This window comes from Megascapheus bottae, chromosome 3 (genome assembly GCF_031878675.1).
Source record: "Megascapheus bottae isolate mThoBot1 chromosome 3, mThoBot2.hap1, whole genome shotgun sequence".
Lineage (NCBI taxonomy): Eukaryota > Metazoa > Chordata > Mammalia > Rodentia > Geomyidae > Megascapheus > Megascapheus bottae.
In genome coordinates, this window is record NC_143511.1 from 90,200,135 (window position 1) to 90,219,263 (window position 19,129).

General features: G+C 64.4%; 3 protein-coding genes across 6 annotated transcripts; 2 read left to right on the forward strand and 1 right to left on the reverse strand.

Annotated features, from left to right (window-relative positions):
- Window positions 1-5,569: 5,569 nt before the first annotated feature.
- On the reverse strand, window positions 5,570-8,911 carry Fbxw5 (F-box and WD repeat domain containing 5). The gene is made up of 8 exons (XM_090330969.1): window positions 8,567-8,911; window positions 8,302-8,459; window positions 7,841-8,015; window positions 7,619-7,767; window positions 7,110-7,533; window positions 6,695-6,842; window positions 6,350-6,562; window positions 5,570-6,240 (listed from the first exon to the last, which is right to left on the reverse strand). Exons 1-8 carry the CDS (start codon window positions 8,757-8,759, stop codon window positions 5,997-5,999), a joined length of 1,704 nt encoding a protein of 567 aa, XP_090187095.1. The 5' UTR covers window positions 8,760-8,911; the 3' UTR covers window positions 5,570-5,996.
- A 408-nt stretch (window positions 8,912-9,319) lies between these two features.
- On the forward strand, window positions 9,320-10,910 carry C8g (complement C8 gamma chain). The gene is made up of 7 exons (XM_090330973.1): window positions 9,320-9,567; window positions 9,710-9,846; window positions 9,961-10,031; window positions 10,113-10,220; window positions 10,471-10,572; window positions 10,668-10,706; window positions 10,787-10,910. Exons 1-7 carry the CDS (start codon window positions 9,427-9,429, stop codon window positions 10,804-10,806), a joined length of 618 nt encoding a protein of 205 aa, XP_090187099.1. The 5' UTR covers window positions 9,320-9,426; the 3' UTR covers window positions 10,807-10,910.
- Window positions 10,911-12,082: 1,172 nt separating this feature from the next.
- Lcn12 (lipocalin 12) lies at window positions 12,083-16,679 on the forward strand. 4 transcript variants are annotated; one of them, XM_090330972.1, is made up of 6 exons: window positions 12,083-12,711; window positions 13,059-13,195; window positions 14,656-14,732; window positions 14,812-14,931; window positions 15,090-15,191; window positions 16,588-16,679. In XM_090330972.1, the coding sequence occupies exons 1-6, from the start codon at window positions 12,598-12,600 to the stop codon at window positions 16,614-16,616; spliced, it is 579 nt and encodes a 192-aa protein (XP_090187098.1). In that variant the 5' UTR covers window positions 12,083-12,597; the 3' UTR covers window positions 16,617-16,679. The 4 variants fall into 4 exon arrangements, 3 of the variants coding, with proteins under 3 accessions (XP_090187098.1, XP_090187096.1, XP_090187097.1); XM_090330970.1 differs by having other exon boundaries at window positions 12,619-13,195; XM_090330971.1 differs by having other exon boundaries at window positions 12,619-13,195; window positions 15,115-15,191.
- The last annotated feature ends 2,450 nt before the right edge of the window (window positions 16,680-19,129 follow it).

Genomic DNA, 19,129 nt, shown 5'->3' on the forward strand with positions numbered 1-19,129 from the left:
ACGTCACCCGAGGACGGGGAGCCAGCCACAGAAAACACCACGTCACCCGAGGACGGGGAGCCAGCCACAGAAAACACCACGTCACCCGAGGACGGGGAGCCAGCCACAGAAGACACCACGTCACCCGAGGACGGGGAGCCAGCCACAGGGGACACCACGTCACCCGAGGACGGGGAGCCAGCCACAGGGGACACCACGTCACCCGAGGACGGGGAGCCAGCCACAGGGGACACCACGTCACCCGAGGACGGGAGCCAGCCACAGGGGACACCATGTCACCCGAGGACGGGAGCCAGCCACAGGGGACACCATGTCACCCGAGGACGGGGAGCCAGCCACAGAAAACACCACGTCACCTGAGGACAGGGAGCCAGCCACAGGGGACACCACGTCACCCGAGGACGGGGAGCCAGCCACAGGGGACACCACGTCACCCGAGGACGGGGAGCCAGCCACAGGGGACACCACGTCACCCGAGGATGGGGAGCCAGCCACAGAAAACACCATGTCACCCGAGGGCGGGGAGCCAGCCACAGAAAACACCACGTCACCCGAGGACGGGGAGCCAGCCACAGGGGACACCACGTCACCCGAGGACAGGGAGCCAGCCACAGGGGACACCATGTCACCCGAGGACAGGGAGCCAGCCACAGGAGACACCATGTCACCTGAGGACGGGGAGCCAGCCACAGAAAACACCACGTCACCTGAGGACAGGGAGCCAGCCACAGGGGACACCACGTCACCCGAGGATGGGGAGCCAGCCACAGAAAACACCACGTCACCCGAGGACGGGAGCCAGCCACAGGGGACACCACGTCACCCGAGGACGGGGAGCCAGCCACAGGGGACACCACGTCACCCGAGGACAGGGAGCCAGACACAGGGGACACCATGTCACCCGAGGACGGGGAGCCAGCCACAGAAAACACCACGTCACCTGAGGACAGGGAGCCAGCCACAGGGGACACCACGTCACCCGAGGACGGGGAGCCAGCCACAGAAAACACGTCACCCGAGGACGGGAGCCAGCCACAGGGGACACCACGTCACCCGAGGACGGGGAGCCAGCCACAGGGGACACCACGTCACCCGAGGACGGGGAGCCAGCCACAGGGGACACCACGTCACCCGAGGACGGGGAGCCAGCCACAGGGGACACCACGTCACCCGAGGACGGGGAGCCAGCCACAGGGGACACCACGTCACCCGAGGACGGGGAGCCAGCCACAGGGGACACCACGTCACCCGAGGACGGGGAGCCAGCCACAGGGGACACCACGTCACCCGAGGACGGGGAGCCAGCCACAGGGGACACCACGTCACCCGAGGACGGGGAGGCAGCCACAGGGGACACCACGTCACCCGAGGACGGGGAGGCAGCCACAGGGGACACCACGTCACCCGAGGACGGGGAGGCAGCCACAGAAAACACCACGTCACCCGAGGACGGGGAGCCAGCCACAGGGGACACCACGTCACCCGAGGACGGGGAGCCAGCCACAGAAAACACCACGTCACCCGAGGACGGGAGCCAGCCACAGAAAACACCACGTCACCCGAGGACGGGGAGCCAGCCACAGAAAACACCACGTCACCCGAGGACGGGGATCCAGCCATAGGGAACACCACGTCACCCGAGGACGGGAGGCAGCCACAGAAAACACCACATCACCCAAGGACGGGAGCCAGCCACAGGGGACACCACGTCACCTGAGGACGGGAGCCAGCCACAGAAAACATCACGTCACCCAAGGACAGGGAGCCAGCCACAGGGGACACCACGTCACCTGACGACAGGAGCCAGCCACAGAAAACACCACATCACCCAAGGACGGGAGCCAGCCACAGGGGACACCACGTCACCTGAGGATGGGAGCCAGCCACAGAAAATACCATGTCACCCGAGGACGGGAGCCAGCCACAGAAAACATCACGTCACCCAAGGACAGGGAGCCAGCCACAGGGGACACCACGTCACCTGAGGACAGGAGCCAGCCACAGAAAACACCACGTCACCCGAGGATGGGGAGCCAGCCACAGAAAACACCACGTCACCCAAGGACAGGAGCCAGCCAGAGAAAACACCATGTCACCTGAGGACGGGAGCCAGCCACAGGGGACACCATGTCACCCGAGGACGGGGAGCCAGCCACAGAAAACACCACATCACCTGAGGACAGGGAGCCAGCCACAAGGGACACCACATCACTCGAGGACGGGGATCCAGCCATAGGGAACACCATGTCACCCGAGGACGGGAGGCAGCCACAGAAAACACCACGTCACCCGAGGACGGGAGCCAGCCACAGGGGACACCACATCACCCGAGGATGGGGAGCCAGCCATAGGGAACACCACATCACCCGAGGACGGGAGCCAGCCACGGGGGACACATCACCCGAGGACAGGAGCCAGCCACAGAAAACACCACGTCACCGGAGGACGGGAGCCAGTCACAGAAAATACCACGTCACCCGAGGATGGGGAGCCAGCCACAGAAGACACCATGTCACCCGAGGACGGGAGCCAGCCACAGGGGACACCACGTCACCCGAGGATGGGGAGCCAGCCACAGAGGACACCACGTCACCCGAGGACGGGAGCCAGCCACAGGGGACACCACGTCACCCGAGGACGGGAGCCAGCCACAGGGGACACCATGTGGCTGCTCTTGGCAGAGACCAGGGAGCTGTGAGCAGGATGTCTGTGGGTGCCAGGGTTTCTGATGGAGGGAGGACTGCGGGTGCAGCTTGTGAGCATGCTCAAGGTCTTCACGGGCGATTCCGCAGTGCAGCATTCTGGGTACTGCATGGCTTCCTTTACCTGCGTATGTACCAAGGTGGGAGGACGGAGAATTACTTCAACTCCGGATCTGTCCTGAGGAAGGTTGGAAGATTCTGGCCTGCTGTGTGGGGAAGGAGGAGAGGACATTGCCGGAAGGAGGAGAGGACATTGCCGGAAGGACGTTTCAGGATGGCGTGGAGGGCTGCCCTCAGGACACGAGGAATAGACCCGAGTGCAGGAGAGGCCTGGGGACCTTAGGGTGTGCTGCTTCCCACACTCCAGCACAGCACCCCGAGCCATGGCCCAGCGGGCCTGGATGTGGCTAAACCCGCTGCCCTGAGGAAGAGCACGCAAAGCCTCAGCAGTCCCTGGTGCGGGCGTGGGCCAGGCCCCAGTGGCCTCACCTGGGTGATCAAGGGTGTTGCCCACCATGGAGACGGCGGGTGTCACAGGCATCCACCGCAGAGGACACCGAGGGCAGCGCCGAGCAGAGCTGAGGGAACACAGCCTGCCTCCACCCCAGAACCCAAAGCCACCTGTCCTGGGGGCACCAGCCTGGGAGAGCAGCGCACGCCAGACCAACCCGAGAGACCTGGGGCTGCGCCCAGCAGAGCTGTGGAGTGGGCCTCTGGGGCCCCCAGTATAACAGGATGTGGGGTTCAGGCAGATTCTCCAGCTTCAGCAGGGCCCGATCTGTCAGCGTTAGGACTTGCTTGGGACCCGTTAGCTTTTTTTTTTTTTTTTTTTGCCAGTTCTCAGGCTTGATCTCAGGGCCTGAGCACTGTCCTTGGACACTTTTGCTCAAGGCTAGAGCTCTACCACTTGAGTCACAGCACCACTTCTGGCCTTTTCTTTTTCTTTTTTGGGGGGCCAGTCCTGGGCTTGAGCTCAGGGCCTGAGCACTGTCCTTGGACTTTCTCAAGACTAGAGCTCTACCATTTGAGCCTCAGCAGCACTTCTGGCTTTTTTCTATGTATGTGGTACCAAGGAATCGAACCCGGGTCTTCGTGCAAGCTAGGCAAGCACTCTACCACTAGGCCAAACTCCCGGTCCACAGTTCTGGCCTTTCCTGTGTATGTGGAACTGAGGAATCAAACCCAGGGCTTCATGCGTGCTAGGCGAGCACTCTACCACTAGGCTATGCTGCCGGCCCTGTTTCGCCCATCTGGACTAGAAAGGTCTCCTGTGTGCCCCCCTGTAGTACTCGGGGTGCAGAACTTGTTTAATACCAGCTGCTGCCCGCCTGTGCTGGCGTCTCCCAGAACATCTCTGACCTGGGACGTTGGCCCTGCTGCCAACAGTGCGCCAGCCAGGCTCTTAGCACACCAGCTGCACGGATTTCCCAACCTCCACAGCCCAGAGCCAGGACATTTCCAGCCACCATCAATTATGCAGCAAGACGAACCAAATGTGTCTCCCCCAAATTTCTGTCAGGAATACTTCCCATGCTGGTGTTTAGTGTGGTGAGCTCTGTCGCGCCCTGGGCCCCCATCCCCCACCCCCCTGTCCCCCGCCATGGGCCGGCAGGGCTCCAGATGCCATGTGTGGGGCACTCTGATCTTGGGCACAGTTCCTGAACCTGGGACACGCTGTTCGTTTGTTTGGTTGTGTGTCACAGCACTGGAATGGACCAGGCCCCAGGGCCCCACTGGTCCAGCATCGGTGCCCCAGCTGTGGTCCCCAAGGGGCCTGTGCTGGGGCTCCAGGTGAATGTGCTGCAGACATGGTGTTCTCTTCACTGGCCTTCGAGGAGAGGCTTGTGGAGTCCGCAGAGCCCCTCCACGCCCAGCCCGCACGGCAGCGGGCTCACAAGGCTCGTTCCACGCTTCCCCGGGAAGCTGCTCACACTTTGTCACTTTTTTTATTTTTTCCAGTCCTGGGCCTTGAACTCAGGGCCTAGTCACTGTCCTTGGGCACTGTTTGCTCAAGGCTAGAGCTCTGCCACTTGAGCCACAGCACCACTCTGGCCTTTTCTGAGTACGCGGTACTGAGGAGTGGAACCCGGGCCTTGTGCGTGCTAGGCGCGCACTCCACCACCAGGCCGCGCTCCCGGCCCCTGCAGAATGGTTCTGTTCCTCTGCTGTCATCCTCGTTTCTTCCTTCTCACTGTCCTCCACGTCTGGTGGCACAGGGGTCACCTGTCCTCCCGTCCCAGCCTCTGGCCCAGGCTGATGGCGCAAGCTCCCCCTCTGCTTGCTCTCCCCGCCCACCCTGCTCCCTGCAGCCAGCGTGGCTCCTTCTCCAGAGGACCCGAGCAGCCTCTGCTTTCTGGCGCCGACGTGACTTGCCTGTTCCCTGTGCCCTCAATGCTGCCCGCATGGGTCTCAGCAGCTGGACGTGAACACCAGCGTTGCAGACTGTGTGCCCATCCTGCTGCCTGCATGGCAGGTGCCAGCCAGAGAATGTCCCTCCTGGGCCTGGAGCTTCCCTCCTTTTGGCCACCATCACCAAAGGAACCCCATCGATGAGCTGGGCAGGTGGGCTTCAGCCCAGACGAAGACCCAGGGTCTGGCGAGAGCCGCTCTCCTTCAGCCTGGACCACGGCTGCCCACGCCCCACCAAGCTCCCCCACCTCCCCGGCCCCGGCACCCGCTGAGCCTCTGGGCCCAAGGCTGGGCAGTGCCCCTCGCTTCCCATACCCAGGCACTGCAGGCAGAGCGTGTGCCGGGTCAGTATTCTCACGTCCGCCTTCCTCCACGCCAAGGACTGCGGCGGCACCACCACCAGGCTGTGCCAGCCAGCGGTGCCCAGGCCCCTCTGCAGACGCACTGGGCAATGGGAGGCTATTGCCAGCTGTTTATTCAGGGCCCCAATCAGGTGACAGTGGACATGCAGTAGTGCAGACCAGGCCCCTGAGGTGGGGTCCGCAGCATACCGGGCCCCTGCCCCCCACTGGTGCCCCGACCAGGCCCCCCAGGTGGGGTCTGCAGCCAACAACAGACATTCAGGTGGAGGTCAGCAAACGCCGTGTGAAGGTCAGGCCCAGGGACAGGACGGGGAAGGAACTGGCCCTCCAGGGTCCTCTGCCCCTCGCGCTGGCCAAGCGGCCCTCGGGGGGTCTCTGGTGCCGTCCACAGTGGCTACCCTAGTGCTAAGCCTGTGGCCGAGTGAGCAGATGGCGTGCGCTAGTGCTGGGTGGGCGACCCCTTGCTAAGGCTCCTGCCGGAAGCCTCTCCAGGGAGAGGACCACAGGCCGCGTCTGTGTCTCTTCAGCGCCTGTGGCTGGCCAGCCAGGAGAAGAAGGGGCGCGGGCGCGGGCGCGGAGCCTGGAGGACGCGCACGGCGCGTGGCGAGCGCCAGGCTTTGATGGTGGCATCGTCGCTAGCTGTCAGCAAAAGCTCCTGCTCCTGGGGGCTGAAGGCCACCGAGTTGACCACGTCATCGTGCCGCAGCTTGGCCAGGCAGATGTTGTAGTGCCGATCCCAGATGTAGCCGTGCCGGTCCTCGGCCCCGCTGTGGGGCGGTGCCAGGGTGAGCGGGCGCGTTCCCCCCCCCCAGGGCGAGCCCACCGCCGCCCCCATCGCAGCCCCCCGAACCCTCGGGGCCTGCCAGGCCACCGCACCTGGCCACAAAGTCCCTGCTGACGTCCAGGAAGATGAAGAAGCACTCGTCGTTGGGCGTGTAGGCGCGGTGTGCCCGCAGAGCTCGCTTCACCTCCCGCATGGTCTTCAGGTCGAACACCAGCAGGTCGATCTCCTCGGCGATGGGCGGGGGCTGCATGGGGTCGGCCACCACCGAGCCCGGGGGCCAGGCACGGCTGTTCACGTACAGGTACCTGGGCCGGGCACGGCCGCAGTGGGTGTCCTGCCCCATGCCAGGCACCGCTGCCAGGCCCGCCACAGGCCGCAGTGGGTGTGCTGCCCCACGCCGGGCACCGCTGCTCGGCTGCCACCCGCCACAGGCCCACCTGTTGTCGGGGGAGAGGCCCATGCCGATGATGTGTCCCCGCACGTCGATGACGTGGTCCAGGGCGTCGAAGAAGGCGTCGGAGCCCCGGCCTTCACCCAGCACGGGCCCCGCCGTGGTCATCTGGTGCGGCAGGATCTGCTTGATGCCTGTGGGAGGCCAGGGCGAGAGGGAGGCCACTGGAGTGGTGGACCAGGACCCCAGCCCCACGTGTACCCCAGCAGTCCACGGCACCTCTGTACTGGGGCCCCTGGTCGCCCGCTGGCCCCACACAATCAAGTGCTCCAAGGCCAGGGCTGCACCCTAGGGAGAACGGGAGGTCCACACCCACCGCCTGTGGACTCAAGGTCCGGCCGGCCACAGGCTGTGGGGACCGAGGGGCCCGGGCTGCCCTCCGCCAGGCTGTGCCGCGTTACCGATCTGGTGTGGGGAGTAGGTGTGGCAGCCGGTGGTGAAGATGAGGTACTTATTCCTGGAGTCAGAGGCGCTGCGCTCAGGAGGCTTGGTCCGGCCTTGGGCCAGCAGCTCCGCCACCCTCGTCTCCAGCATGCGCTCCGACAGCTGCGTGTGGCTGTCCAGCATGCCGTCCAGCGCGCGCCGCAAGCCCTCCTTGGCGTGGCCAGGGCCACGCAAACTGGGGTCGGCCACTTCTTCCTCACTGTCCCCACCCAGGTCGAAGACACGGCAGCAGGGTGCAGCCTGGGCCCCTGCGTCCAGCAGGAGGTCAGGGCTGTCGAAGCGGCTGCAGTCGGCGACCATCACCGTGCGGATGGTGCTGGCGTTGAGGTTCTGGATCTTGAAGAGCCGCTTCACCACGTTGACGTTCTCCGACTCCACGTCCTGGGCAGGGTGCAAGCCCGTGGGCCCAGAGCAGCTGGCCCCCACGGTCGCCCCGCCCCGCCCCCGCCTGGCCCTGGGCCCGTACCTGGAAGGCATTGTTGAGCCACAGCACGGAGCAGGAGGTGATGTCTCCGATGCGGTGCAGATTCCCCGAGATCAGGCTGGTTTCCGTGAGCCAACAGCCAAACACGTCGTAGGGCTTGTTACGTACCCGGGACAGCAGCGCGAAGGAGTCTGGGGGAAGGCCGGGCTGGACAGGCTGCCGGCGGGACCCGGGAGGGGTGCCCGGCCCCAGGCCCCCGCTCACCTAGGCTGATGACTGCAATCTCGCCCGAGGAGGAGTTGTGAGGCCCCAGAAACACCCCCGAGGCCAGCAGCAGCGAGTCATCCTGGTTGAACTGGGAGAACTGGGTGTAGCTCCAGTTGTAGGGCCGCATGTCCGCGCTGTGCAGCAGTGAAATGGTCAGGTCATTGCTCCAGATCTGTGTGGGGAGCCAGCGGGTGAGAGCCTGGAGGGGCCTAGGGCAGGGCAAGGGCCCCCTCTAGCCCCTTGCTCACGGCCCCCCCGCCCCACTGGCATGTGGCTGGCCCTTGGAGGGGGGTGTGGTGGACACACCTTGGTTATCCTTGGTTTGGGTAGCCCTGGCCAGGCCGCCAATTCCCAGCTACAGTGTCTGACCACCAGGCCTCCTCCACTGACTCAGAGCTTGTGGCCATCTCTCATCTCTGGCCTGACCAAGTCGGGGTGCCTGGGTGGGGTACCCTCACCTTTACCGTGCAGTCCTTAGAGCAGGAAGCAAACTGGTACCCTGAGTGGGAGAAGCTGAGGTGCAGAACTTGGTCAGCGTGCTCTGTAAGCGTCTGGACCTCCACGCAGGGGACCGAGTCGTAGAGCCGCTGGAACTCCTCGTACCAGGACGTGGCCGCTGGGGGGGCAGCATCAGGGTGGGGCCTGAGTCCCCCTCCCATCCCCCACGGCCACGGAGAGCCCTCCCCACTCAGGCCACCCCTGTGGGGCGGGCCGGCCGCGGACCTGGATGTCGGGGCACATCCCGGGCCACCTGGTAGTAGCGGTAAAACTGCTCCCTCCACAGGAACTCGTCGCGGGACACGGCCTGCCACTGGCGGCACACCAGGCCGGCGGCCAGCACGTCCGCGGGGCTCAGGCTCAGGAAGATCTGGTAGACGAGGCTGTCGGGGAGCAGGGGCGCGCCCCCCTCGTCCATCGTGACATTCTGCCCCGGCGGCCCTGGCCTGCTCCCGGGGCTGCCGGCTGGCCGGGCGCCCCCTCCTCCCCGGCCACCCCCGGGGAGCGGGGCCCGGACGGCGAGGGCGAGGGAGAGGGCGAGGGCGAGCCGGGGCCGCGCCTGGCACGGGGGACGGGCGGGCGCGAAGCCGGGACTCACCGCGGCGCCTCGGCCCGCAGCGGAGCGCGGACCCGCTTCCGTTTCCGCCGCCGCTCCGGCCGCCGCCGCCGCTCTGGCCGCCGCTCCCCGTCTCTATGGTACAGCCAGGCCCGACTCCTCGAGCGCCGAGCCATCGATGGCCGCGGGGCGCTCCCTGCCGGCGCTTCCTTGTGCGCCTGCGCGCGCCGGGAACAGTGCCCCTGGCGGCCGGGAGGGGAAGCGGTCATTCCCGAGGCGGGGGACGGGGGGAGGAGGGGGACGGGGGGGGGCAGGGCTTCGAACCTGCAGCAGGTTCGAAGCCCTGCCCCCCCCCCGTCCCCCTCCTCCCCCCCGCACCGCGTGGCCGCCGCTGGGAGCGCCAGGGGACATGGACCTGGAGTCAGAGGCGGGGTCACCGTCCCGTCCAGGCCAGCGTCCCGGAGGCCTCGGGGCCGTGGACTCTGCCCTGGTTCAGCGCTGCCCTCCGCCTTCCGTGCTGTGCTGCAGCATGGCGCCGCGGTGGGCTGTGCTGCTCTTCCCCCTGTGCCTGGTGGGTGGTTCGCTGGGCCAGAGGGCGAGGAAGGCCGGGGCGGCCGCCACCTCTGCCATCGCCGCCGTCCAGCCCCAGGCCCCCTTCCTCGCCCAGCAGGTAGACGCGGGGAGCTGCTCGGCTTGGCAGGGCGGCCAGTCCCGAAGCCCCGGCCTCCTGGCCCCCAGGGTCCCAAAGCCCCCGGCCTCCCGGCCCCCAGGTCCCGCGGCCCCCAGGGTCCTGAAGCCCCGGCCTCCCACAGTTTGCAGGGAAGTGGCTTCTGGTGGCCGTGGCCTCTGCCTGCCGCCTCCTGCAGGAGCAGGGCCACAGGACGGAGGCCACCGCAGTGCTCGCCGCTCCCCAGGGTGCAGCCTTGGCTGTCAGCTCCTTCCGGAAGCTGTGAGTCCCACGCCCACCCCTCCCGACCCCACACTCACCCCTCCTTCCGCCTGGCCTAGTCCTGGATGGCAGGCCACGAGGCTCCCCTGGTGTCCCTCGTCCCCTGCCCTCCAGGGATGGGATCTGCTGGCAGGTGCGCCAGCTCTACAGAGACACGGGAGTCCCTGGCCGCTTCCTGCTCCAAGGTGAGCTGGGAGCAGGGGCTGGGGCTGGGGCGGAAGGCAGGAGAGGGTGGGGGGGACCCCACCACGGTGGCTCTGCTTCAGCCCAGGGGGCCCGGGGGCCTGTGCACGTGGTGGTTGCAGACACTGACTACCAGAGCTTCGCCGTCCTGTACCTGGAGAGGGCCCGGCGGCTGTCCGTGAAGCTGTACGGTGCGTGGCTCTGTGGCGTCTCTGGGGAGCTCGTGTCCTGCCTCCGCAGGCCAGTGTGGAGCGGGGCAAGGCAGGGACAGGAGGCGGGCGGGTCTGTGCGCCAAGGCCAGGGTCGAGGCCAGTCCTGGGTAGAGGGGAGGCCTGGGTAGAGGGGAGGCCTGGGTAGAGGGGAGGCCTAGGTAGAGGGGAGGCCTGGGTAGAGGGGAGGCCCAGGTGGAGGCCAGCCCTCGGGAGTCCTCTCTGCCCGCAGCCCGCTCTCTGCCGGTGAGTGACTCTGTCCTGAGTGGGTTTGAGCAGCGGGTGCGGAAGGCCAACCTGACTGAAGAGCAGATTGTGTTCTTCCCCACATATGGTGAGTGTCCCTCCAGAACCTTTCCCCAGTGACCCCAGACCTGGTCCCCGTCCTGGCTGAAGCCCTCCCCTTCCTCGTCCCTGCCTGGCCCCCAGGCTTCTGTGAGACCGCAGACCAGTTCCATGTCCTGGACGGTGAGTAGCCAGCAGGAGGGGTGGGTGCCACCCAGACGAGAGTTTCCAGCTGGCCCTGCTGAATCCCCTGTCTACTGCAGAGGTGAGAGCGCGAGGCTAGGCGCTGGACACGCCGCCCACTGTGGACGCTGCTGCCCCCCTCCGTGAGCCCTGGGCCCCGTGTCTGCCCTCCAGAGAGCTCCTCAGTAAACCTGGGCCGTGGTCCTTCCTGTGTCCTTTCTGTCCACCTGGACACGCGCTCCCCCTGCTGGTGGTCTGGGGAGCGAGCGGCTCTGGGGAGCTGGGGTGGACACCAGTGCTGTAATGGAAGCACCAGGGCCCTGCTCTCTTCCCCAGGCTCAGCTCCCTCCCGCTGTGCTCTGTCCTCCGGGCCCTGCTGGCCCACTGGTCTGCCTTCTGTGGCCCAGTACTGAAGGTCGGCCTGGTGTGTCGGGCCCCTTGTCTGGAAAGGGGCCATCAGGGCCTCTTCATCCCTCCTGGGGGCTGCAGGGAGGCCAGGAAGGGAGAAGCCACCACTGGACACGGTGCCCAGCGGGGCGGACGTGAGGTGCATCCCGGGAAGGCTGAGGCGGGCTGTCGAGGATGTGCCTGGGCGAGACCATGGGGAGAGGACTGACTGCACAGATATTCTGGACGGGGAAATGCACTGCCCATTTCTGGTTCTTGAGGCCATTACCAAAGGCCTTGCCCATTGGGCCAGCCAGAGAATGGGGGAGCGAGGCCCCAGGCACTGCTCAGGGCTCTGCTCGCCGAGGGTCCTGCAGGAGCTGTGGCGGGGTGGGCGGCCGCTTGCCTACCGATGACTGATGTCATATGCTGGCATGACAGCAAGCCCTGACGGACCTTCCCGGATCTTCCCAGGCGTCTGTGGATAAGCAGAGGCTGGCCAGGTGGACAGCAGGGGCACTGGCCAGAGCTCAGGACTTGGGGCAGGGTGGGCATAGCAGAGGTGGACTTCTGCAAGTCTGGCTGGTGACAGTGTAGTTTCGGCCGTTGGGCTCGTCCTGGCCATCTCCTCAGGGCAGTCACCACGGCCGTGACCGTGACCAGCTAGGACACAGCAGGCCGCCACCCACGGGGCCAAGACAAAGCCCAGCCTTGAAGCCCCTTGGGTTTAGGGCTGAGTGGCCAGGCTGGAGGTCGCCGTGGGACCTGCTGGGAGGAGCCCAGCCCCTGTGGGCAGGGGTGGGTGAGGGGAGTTGGTGGCCAGGGCTAGGAGCCCTAGGTGAGCTTCTCTGTCACAGAAGCTGAGCTGACTGCCATGGGGGTGGGGCAGGGAGAGCGAGGGGTGGAAGGGGTTAAACCCACCCCGAACTGGCCAAGGAGAACCAGAGCCGCTGGAGGCCTCACTCCATTCTTGCCCTTCCACCTGCCAGGACCCTTCTTCATTTAGGGGGTGCCTCCTCCCGTGGGGGCCACTGAAAGGCTCTTAGCTGTCCACACCCAGGAGCCCCAGGGCTCTTCCCGCCCCTTCCCAGTGCCACACATGGTCCACTGACTGCAGGGTCCAGTCCATGCTGTGTCCACGCTGCCTCCAGGAGCTGGGGGGCTCTGTGGACCCAGGAGCACCCCAATCTGCGTCCTGGGATGGGGCGTTCTGCAGCACAGAGGGGGGTTTGGACAGCACGGGGGGCCTCTGACTCCCTTCCTTCCTGTGTGGGACACTCGGAAGGGGCAGAGGCCCCAGCCCGGGGGGCAGAGGAGGCAGAGGCAATTGCTGGCCCCAGGCTGGGCTCTGCCCGCTCTGCCCGCCCTGCCCCCAGCCCTCCCTTCACACCTGGCTGCCAACCTACCCCTGGAGTGTGCTCACCAGGGCACAGAGAGAAGCCCACATAGCAGGCCTCGCCACCCGACACTGTCCCCATCCCTCCGGGGCCTGGCAGCTGCCGGGATGAGCCCCTGTTGTGTCCTGTGGTTGTTGCTTGCCCTACCAAAAATCCTGCAGGGTCAGACTCTCAGTCCCAAGCCAACTTTTACCCAGATGAAGAACTTCCAAAATGACCAGGTACGGAGTCACCCAGGGAGGTGGGGGAGGGTGGCAGGGCCTGGCAGGCTGGCATGGACGGCCAGGGGCCAGGAAGCTCCAGCCCTGATCCCAGGGCCTCCCTTGGAAACTCCAGCAGAGTAGAGCCCCGGGGCCTTCCTGGCCTTCTAGTCTCGTCAGTGACTTCCCCACCCCCCCGTGGGGAAACAGAGGCAGAGGAAGGCCACCCGGCCACTGTCAAGGGTCTGTCCTTGCCAGACCCAGCACAGGCTCTGGCCGGGGCCCGGGTGAAGGTCCAGCTAGACTGGACTGGCCAGCGGGGAGGGGTCGGGCTGTGGGCTCCGGCCCGCCCTTCACCAGCCCCCCAGTTCCAGGGAGAGTGGTTTGTCCTCGGCCTGGCGGGCAACAACTACAAGAAGGAGGACAGGGCCGTTCTGAGACCGTTCATCACCACCATCACCCTGAGTGACAACGGCCGCCTGCAAGTGTCCAGTGCCATGAGGCGGTGAGTGGGCTGCCCTCCCCCCCACGCCGGCATGGCAAGCAGAGCCCGTGGCTGTGCACGGTGGGGTGGGGCACTGCCGGATCTCCCCCCCACATCTGGGTTGGTTGGTGGGTTTCTGTCTTCCTGGGCCTTGTCTCCTGTCCCAGCCTGACCTCTTCTGGAGCAGGCTAGGACCTCACAGGTAGCTTGGCGTCTGTCTGTCTGTCCGTCTGTGCTCTTGGTCATGTGCTAGTCGCTGTGTCTGGGGCAGTAGGTGTTGGATGTGGTGCCCACCCGGGTTTTTGGTGGACAGCTGAGCGGGGCACTTCCCTCCCCCCCAGCCTCCACGTAAACCAGTGAGGTAAAAGACCCAGCGAGTCAGTTGCTGCAGTAAACATCATTAGTGTTAGGAGGAGTACGGCTCAAGCACGGCCTTTTGGATTGCTTCCCTGAGCAGCTCGTGGGGGTGGGGGCGTAGAGGGGGAACAGGTGATCTCTGACTCCGAACCACACTCTGCAAAGGGGTCACAGCCTGCTGCTTAAGATCTCAGGAGCCGGAATTGCAAGCACGCATCTCCACACTCGCTTGATGGTTGACGTTTGGGTCTCACTCAGCCTAGAGTCTGCGGCTCTCCAGCAGCTCCAGGGAGGAGGCGGGTACCCTCCGCTCCCCACCAGTGCCCATTCTTGTAAAAGAAAGTGATGGCAGAAGAGCTTGCTGCTCTGGTATTTCAGCTCTTAGTTCTGTTTCAACATCCCAGTCTAGCACTCAAACCCTAACCCTAACCCTAAAGAGTCTAGCACTCTTTTGTATTTGCCATTTTTATTTTCTTTTCACCTGCGTGTTCTGCCTCAGGCTGCGGGGGACCAGCCCCACCGCAAGTCCCTCAGTCCCACTCTCCGGGCCACCAGTGGGCAGGTGTGCTGGGAGAGTGGCTCAAGTGGGGTATGCTTGCCTAGTAAGTCTCAGGCCCCGTGCCTCCCCCAACAAACAACCCCTCCCCCCGACACTATTAGCTGGGTACCAGCAGCCTACACAGGGAGTCCTCGCTACTGCAGAGGCTGAGGGTTGAGGATTTCAATTTAAGGGCAGAGTAAAGTCCAGAAGACTCCATCTCCAAAATAACATGCAGACGCCAGGCTGCAGTGTGGCTCGAGTAATGCAGCGCCAGCCTAGGGCCCCAAGGAGGGGTGAGGCACGGAGCTTAAGTCCCAGCATGAGAGAAAAAAGGAAAAGAAAAGCAAGCTTGTTCCCTTGAGGCCCAGGGGAGGGGCAGGCGGGGTCACTGGGCAGCCATGGCCGCTCCCCTCACTGAGCACAGGAGCCACTTTTCTAGGCAGTGGCACAGCCACAGGGATCCTGGGCCCCGCCCTTCACCGAGGCCCCATGTGGGGCCTGTGCCCCCGGCTCGGGAGGAGGAGGTCTGCCCCCATGGACCTGGGCAGCCACACAGCCTCAGTCCCCGCCACCTCTCCCCCAGGGGCAAGCGCTGTGACATCTGGTCCTACGTGATGGTGCCCACCGCCCAGTCCGGGAAGTTCACAGTAGAGAGCAAAGGTGAGGTGCCCTGGGGCAGGGGCCTGTGGCTTGGGCTGGACCCTGGAGCCCAGGGGAGCTGACAGCCCTGGCCCCCCAGGCCCCACCACCACCCAAGAAGACATGCTTGTGATGGACACAGATTACACCAAGTTTGCCCTGATGCTGTCACTCAAACCCTCAGGCAGCGGCCGGACTGTCATCAGGGTCAGCCTTCTCGGTGAGGCCCCTGCCCCCGCCCCCCTCCCACCCCCTCCCACCCCCGCCCCCATCCCTGCCAAGACCCCCAGGGGCTGGGATCTCCTGAGCTTGGTGGGGAGCAGCTCTGGGGCTAATCCACCCTGAGTGCTCAGAGCTGGGTTTGTCCGCTGGCTGCAGGCAGAAACTGGAACCTGCCTTCCAGGACACTGGACAGGTTTGGCTGCCTGGCCTTGTCCCAGGGCCTCACGAAGAAAGACTTCGCATTCCCAGATATGACCGGTAATGGTTTCTGTGGGTGGTGCGCGGTGGGAAACGGGGCCAGGACCACACTGGCACTTCACATGGCCATGGAGGGCAGAGTGGCTAGGGGCCACGTGGGAGGGCTGGATGTGGAGGGGCTGGACCCTAGGACCTGTCCATGGAGCTCAGCCTGAGCCCAGATAGAAGGGCTGGTGACCCTGTGCTCTCCCCCCTCACCAAGCCCAGGCCTCCTTTTCCCTGGAGGCCCCCGCCCCAGCCCCTATCCAGACTGCCCACCCTGACCTCCACCCCGGGCCCTGTCCAGACTGCTCCCCACCCCCACCAGGCCCTGTCCAGACTGCCCACCCCCACCCCCACCCCCACCCCAGGCCTTGTGTCCTGGGTCACCTCCTTCTGGGCTCCTTGTTCTGGGAAAAGCCCCGCTCCTTCCACCCACAAGGGACTTGGGTTACCCCAGGAAGCCGCTGAGCCTGGCACACCCTGTGGTGCCCAGAGGAGCTGAGAGGCCAAGGCGGGATATCAGGCCTGAGCTCTGTCCCCACCCCTCTCCTCCTACACATGCACGTGGGCACTCCGGCAGGCACACTCACCCACTACACTTTGGGGGGGGAGTGTGGTGTGTATGTGTATGTGTGCACATGTGCCAGTTCTGGAGCTTGAACTCAAGGCCTGGCTCTATCCCTAAGTTTTGGGCTTAAGGCTGGTAGAGCTGAACCACTTGAGCCACAACTCCACTTGTGGCTTTTTTTTTTGGCCAGTCCTGGACTTGAACTCAGGGCCTGAGCACTGTCCTTGGACTTTCTCAAGGCTAGAGCTCTACCACTTGAGCCTCAGCACCACTTCCGGCTTTTTCTATATATGTGGTACTGAGGAATCAAACCCGGGGTCTTTGTGCATGCTAGGCAAGCACTCTACCTCTAGGCCAAACTCCTGGCCCCACTTGTGGCTTTTTTTAATTCTTCTTCTTCTTTGTGGTTGTTGTTTTGCCAGTCCTGGGGCTTGAACTCGGGGCCTGCGCACTGTCCTTGGGCTTTCCTTAAGGCTGGTGCTCTACTGCTTGAGCCATAGCACCACTTCTGGCCTTTTCTGTGTGTGTTATACTGAGGAATCAAATCCTGGTCTTCATGCTTGGAAGGCAGGCACTCTTCCACCAGGCCACGCTCCCCCACCCCATGCACGTCTGTGCAAGGCTGCTCACATCTACCTCAGATCCAGGGGCCTGTGGGAACAGGCCAGTGGACAAGGACTGTGGAGGGTTCAGCCTTTCCTGCCCAGGCTGGCTTTGAACTGTGATCCTCAGATCTCAGCCTCCTGAGCAGCTAGGATTAAGGGCGTGGGCCAGGGGCTCCCTCTTCCTCCTGGCCCGCATACCTCCCTCTTCTCAGACTCTGTCCCTTCTGTTCCCATCCCACAGATTGGTTACCACACCCAGATGGCTGCTGAAGAACGATGACCACCGCCCGCTGTCCTGTGCTCTCCACATGAATAAACACCCTGTGCCTAGAACACCTGAGTGTGACACTGTGGCTCCAGGGTATCTGATGGATCCCAGCGTCCTGTGGGGCCCCAGGCTGGCCGCTCCACCCCCAGAGCCTGAGCTCAAACCGCCTGAGCCTGCAGCAGTTGTGGTGGGATTGCAAGCTTGGCTGCGGCCCAGTGGGCAGGAGAGCCGGGCCCCGAGGTGGAGGAGCCCCAGGCTGCTTTGGGAGAGGCCTGGCTTCCTCCCGCGGGTGTGGGTGCCAGAATCCGGGAGTATAGGGAAGCTGTTCAGAAATGGACTCCCAGGGTGGTCAGGAGCGCCAGCTCAGACTCCACGCACAAACCATCCCCACTCTTCCCCATCACAGCTCCACTGTGCACAGGCAGGAGGCCACGGAGGGGGCTGCTGCAGTATCAGACCACACTCCAGGGCAGACAGCACAGAGGCAGCCCTGTGCACCGTCCCCTCCCCACTCCTGGGGACTCTTCCTCCAGAGAGACACAGCAGATTCTAGGATGGTGCTGGGACAAGTAGCCACAGACCTGAAGTCTGCCCCATGATCTGGCCTCGCATGGCCGACCCTCAGGTAGATGCCGGTGGAGCCGCATGTGGAGTCTGTGGCCCGGCCCAGCGTTCTGTGGTATACCACAAAGGAGGGCATCTGGTCTACCAGGCTCCAAGATGGCCTCAGCCTCAGAGAAGGCCACAGTGGTCTGGCTTGGGCAAGGATGGCGTGGTGGGGCAGGTCTCTGGCCCTGGGCTGGCCTTCCTGCCCCCAGTGTCCACCCATCCTCCAGGGACCAGACCTGGAGTGGGAGCTTTCCACCCACCTGCCCTGAGGGGACGGGCAGGGCTGCCAGGCAGGACGCAAGGTCCGGCCAGCCCCACTGAGCCAGGATGGGAACAGAAAGTGGGACGTCCCAGGAGGGAGGGTCCCCCCAGGCCTGGACCTGGGTCACAGCCCATGGATGCTCCTCCATGTCAAAGCCCAGGGACAGCTGCACAACATGAGCCCAGCAGTGCCTGGTGAGCATGCGTCAGTCCTGCTGACCACCTGCCCACTCCAGCCCCTGCAGTGCCAGTCCTGGCGCTGTCCATGAGCTTTTTTGCTCAAGGCTAGTGCTCTACCACTTGAGCCGCAGTTCTAGTTCTAGCCTTTTGGTGGTTAATTGGCGTCTCCCGGACTCCTGTCTGGGCTGGCTTCAGACTGCCGTCCCCAGATCTCAGCCTCCTGCCTTGCTGGGATTACAGGCCTGAGCCCCCAGGCTCCAGGGGGAGCTCCAGCTGTGCCGTGACCAGCTGCCCCCTTCTCCCCAGGGCCGCCGGGGACACCTGAAGCCCTCACTGTCACTTGGTAACTCAGCCCTGGGGCTGGGGACTGTTGGTGCAGTCAGGCCTGAGATACAGCCTCTCCTGGTCCCCTGGGTCTGTCCAGGCAGAAAGACACCAGCGGCCTCAGTGCTGACCAGCCTGGCGTGTCTGTGGATTAAGCCCTCCTTGTAGGACGCGGGGTGTGGGCCACACACTGGCAGGGTGTCAGCCCAGAGCTGCAACACAGCAATGGGCATGGCCTGTGTCCTCCTGCGAGGCCGGTGTCCCAGGGCACCTGGCCCCAGGATGGGGGAGGAGACGGGAGCCAGGCCGATCAGTCTGGCCCAGGAGCCCTCCCTGGGCAGTTCCAGAGGCGCGGCCCCCTTCTACCTTTGAGGGACAGCCTTGCATGGCTTTAGCGGCCTGGGCCCCAGTGGACGGGTCTCAGGACCCTTGGCCACCACTTGTGTTAGAGCCTGCTGGGTTTGGTAAGGAGTGGTGTGGAGAAAGTCTGGCCGTCGGGGGTGGGGGTGGGGTGGGGGTGGGGGTGGGGGGAAACACACACTCAGGCCCAGCAAAGCCCTCTGGAGAGAGATGCTCAGATCTGGGGAGCCAGGGTCCCTGCAAACACAGACCCTCTTCCAGGCTGTCCACAGTGCCTCTGGACACCCCGATTTGCAGGCTCCGGCAGGAGGATCATAAACTTGAGCTCGCGCAGTCAGGGAGACCGTGTCTTTGAAATAACAAGGGGGCCAGGAGTGTGACCTAGTGGTGGAGTGCTTGTCTAGCATGAATGAAGTCCTGAGTTCGATTCCTCAGTACTACATACACAGAAAAACTGCAAATGGCGCTATAGCTCAAGTGGTAGGGTACTAGCCTTGAGCAAAAGAAGCCCCTGGAGAGCGCTCAGACCCTGAGTTCAAGCCCCAGGACTGAAAAACAAAAACAAAGCAAACACACAAGGGTGTGGCTGTCTGTGGAGCACAGGCTTTGGGGTGGGTCTCCAGCACTGATTCTTTTTCGTCATGAAGGTGAACCACACAGTAAGCCGTAGTGTGCACTCTTTTTTGTTTTTTTTGGACAGAATTTCACTGTGTAGCCCATGCTCACACAAACAGGGGGCCTCTTGCCTCTGCCTCCCAGAGTTGGGATCACAGCTGTCCTA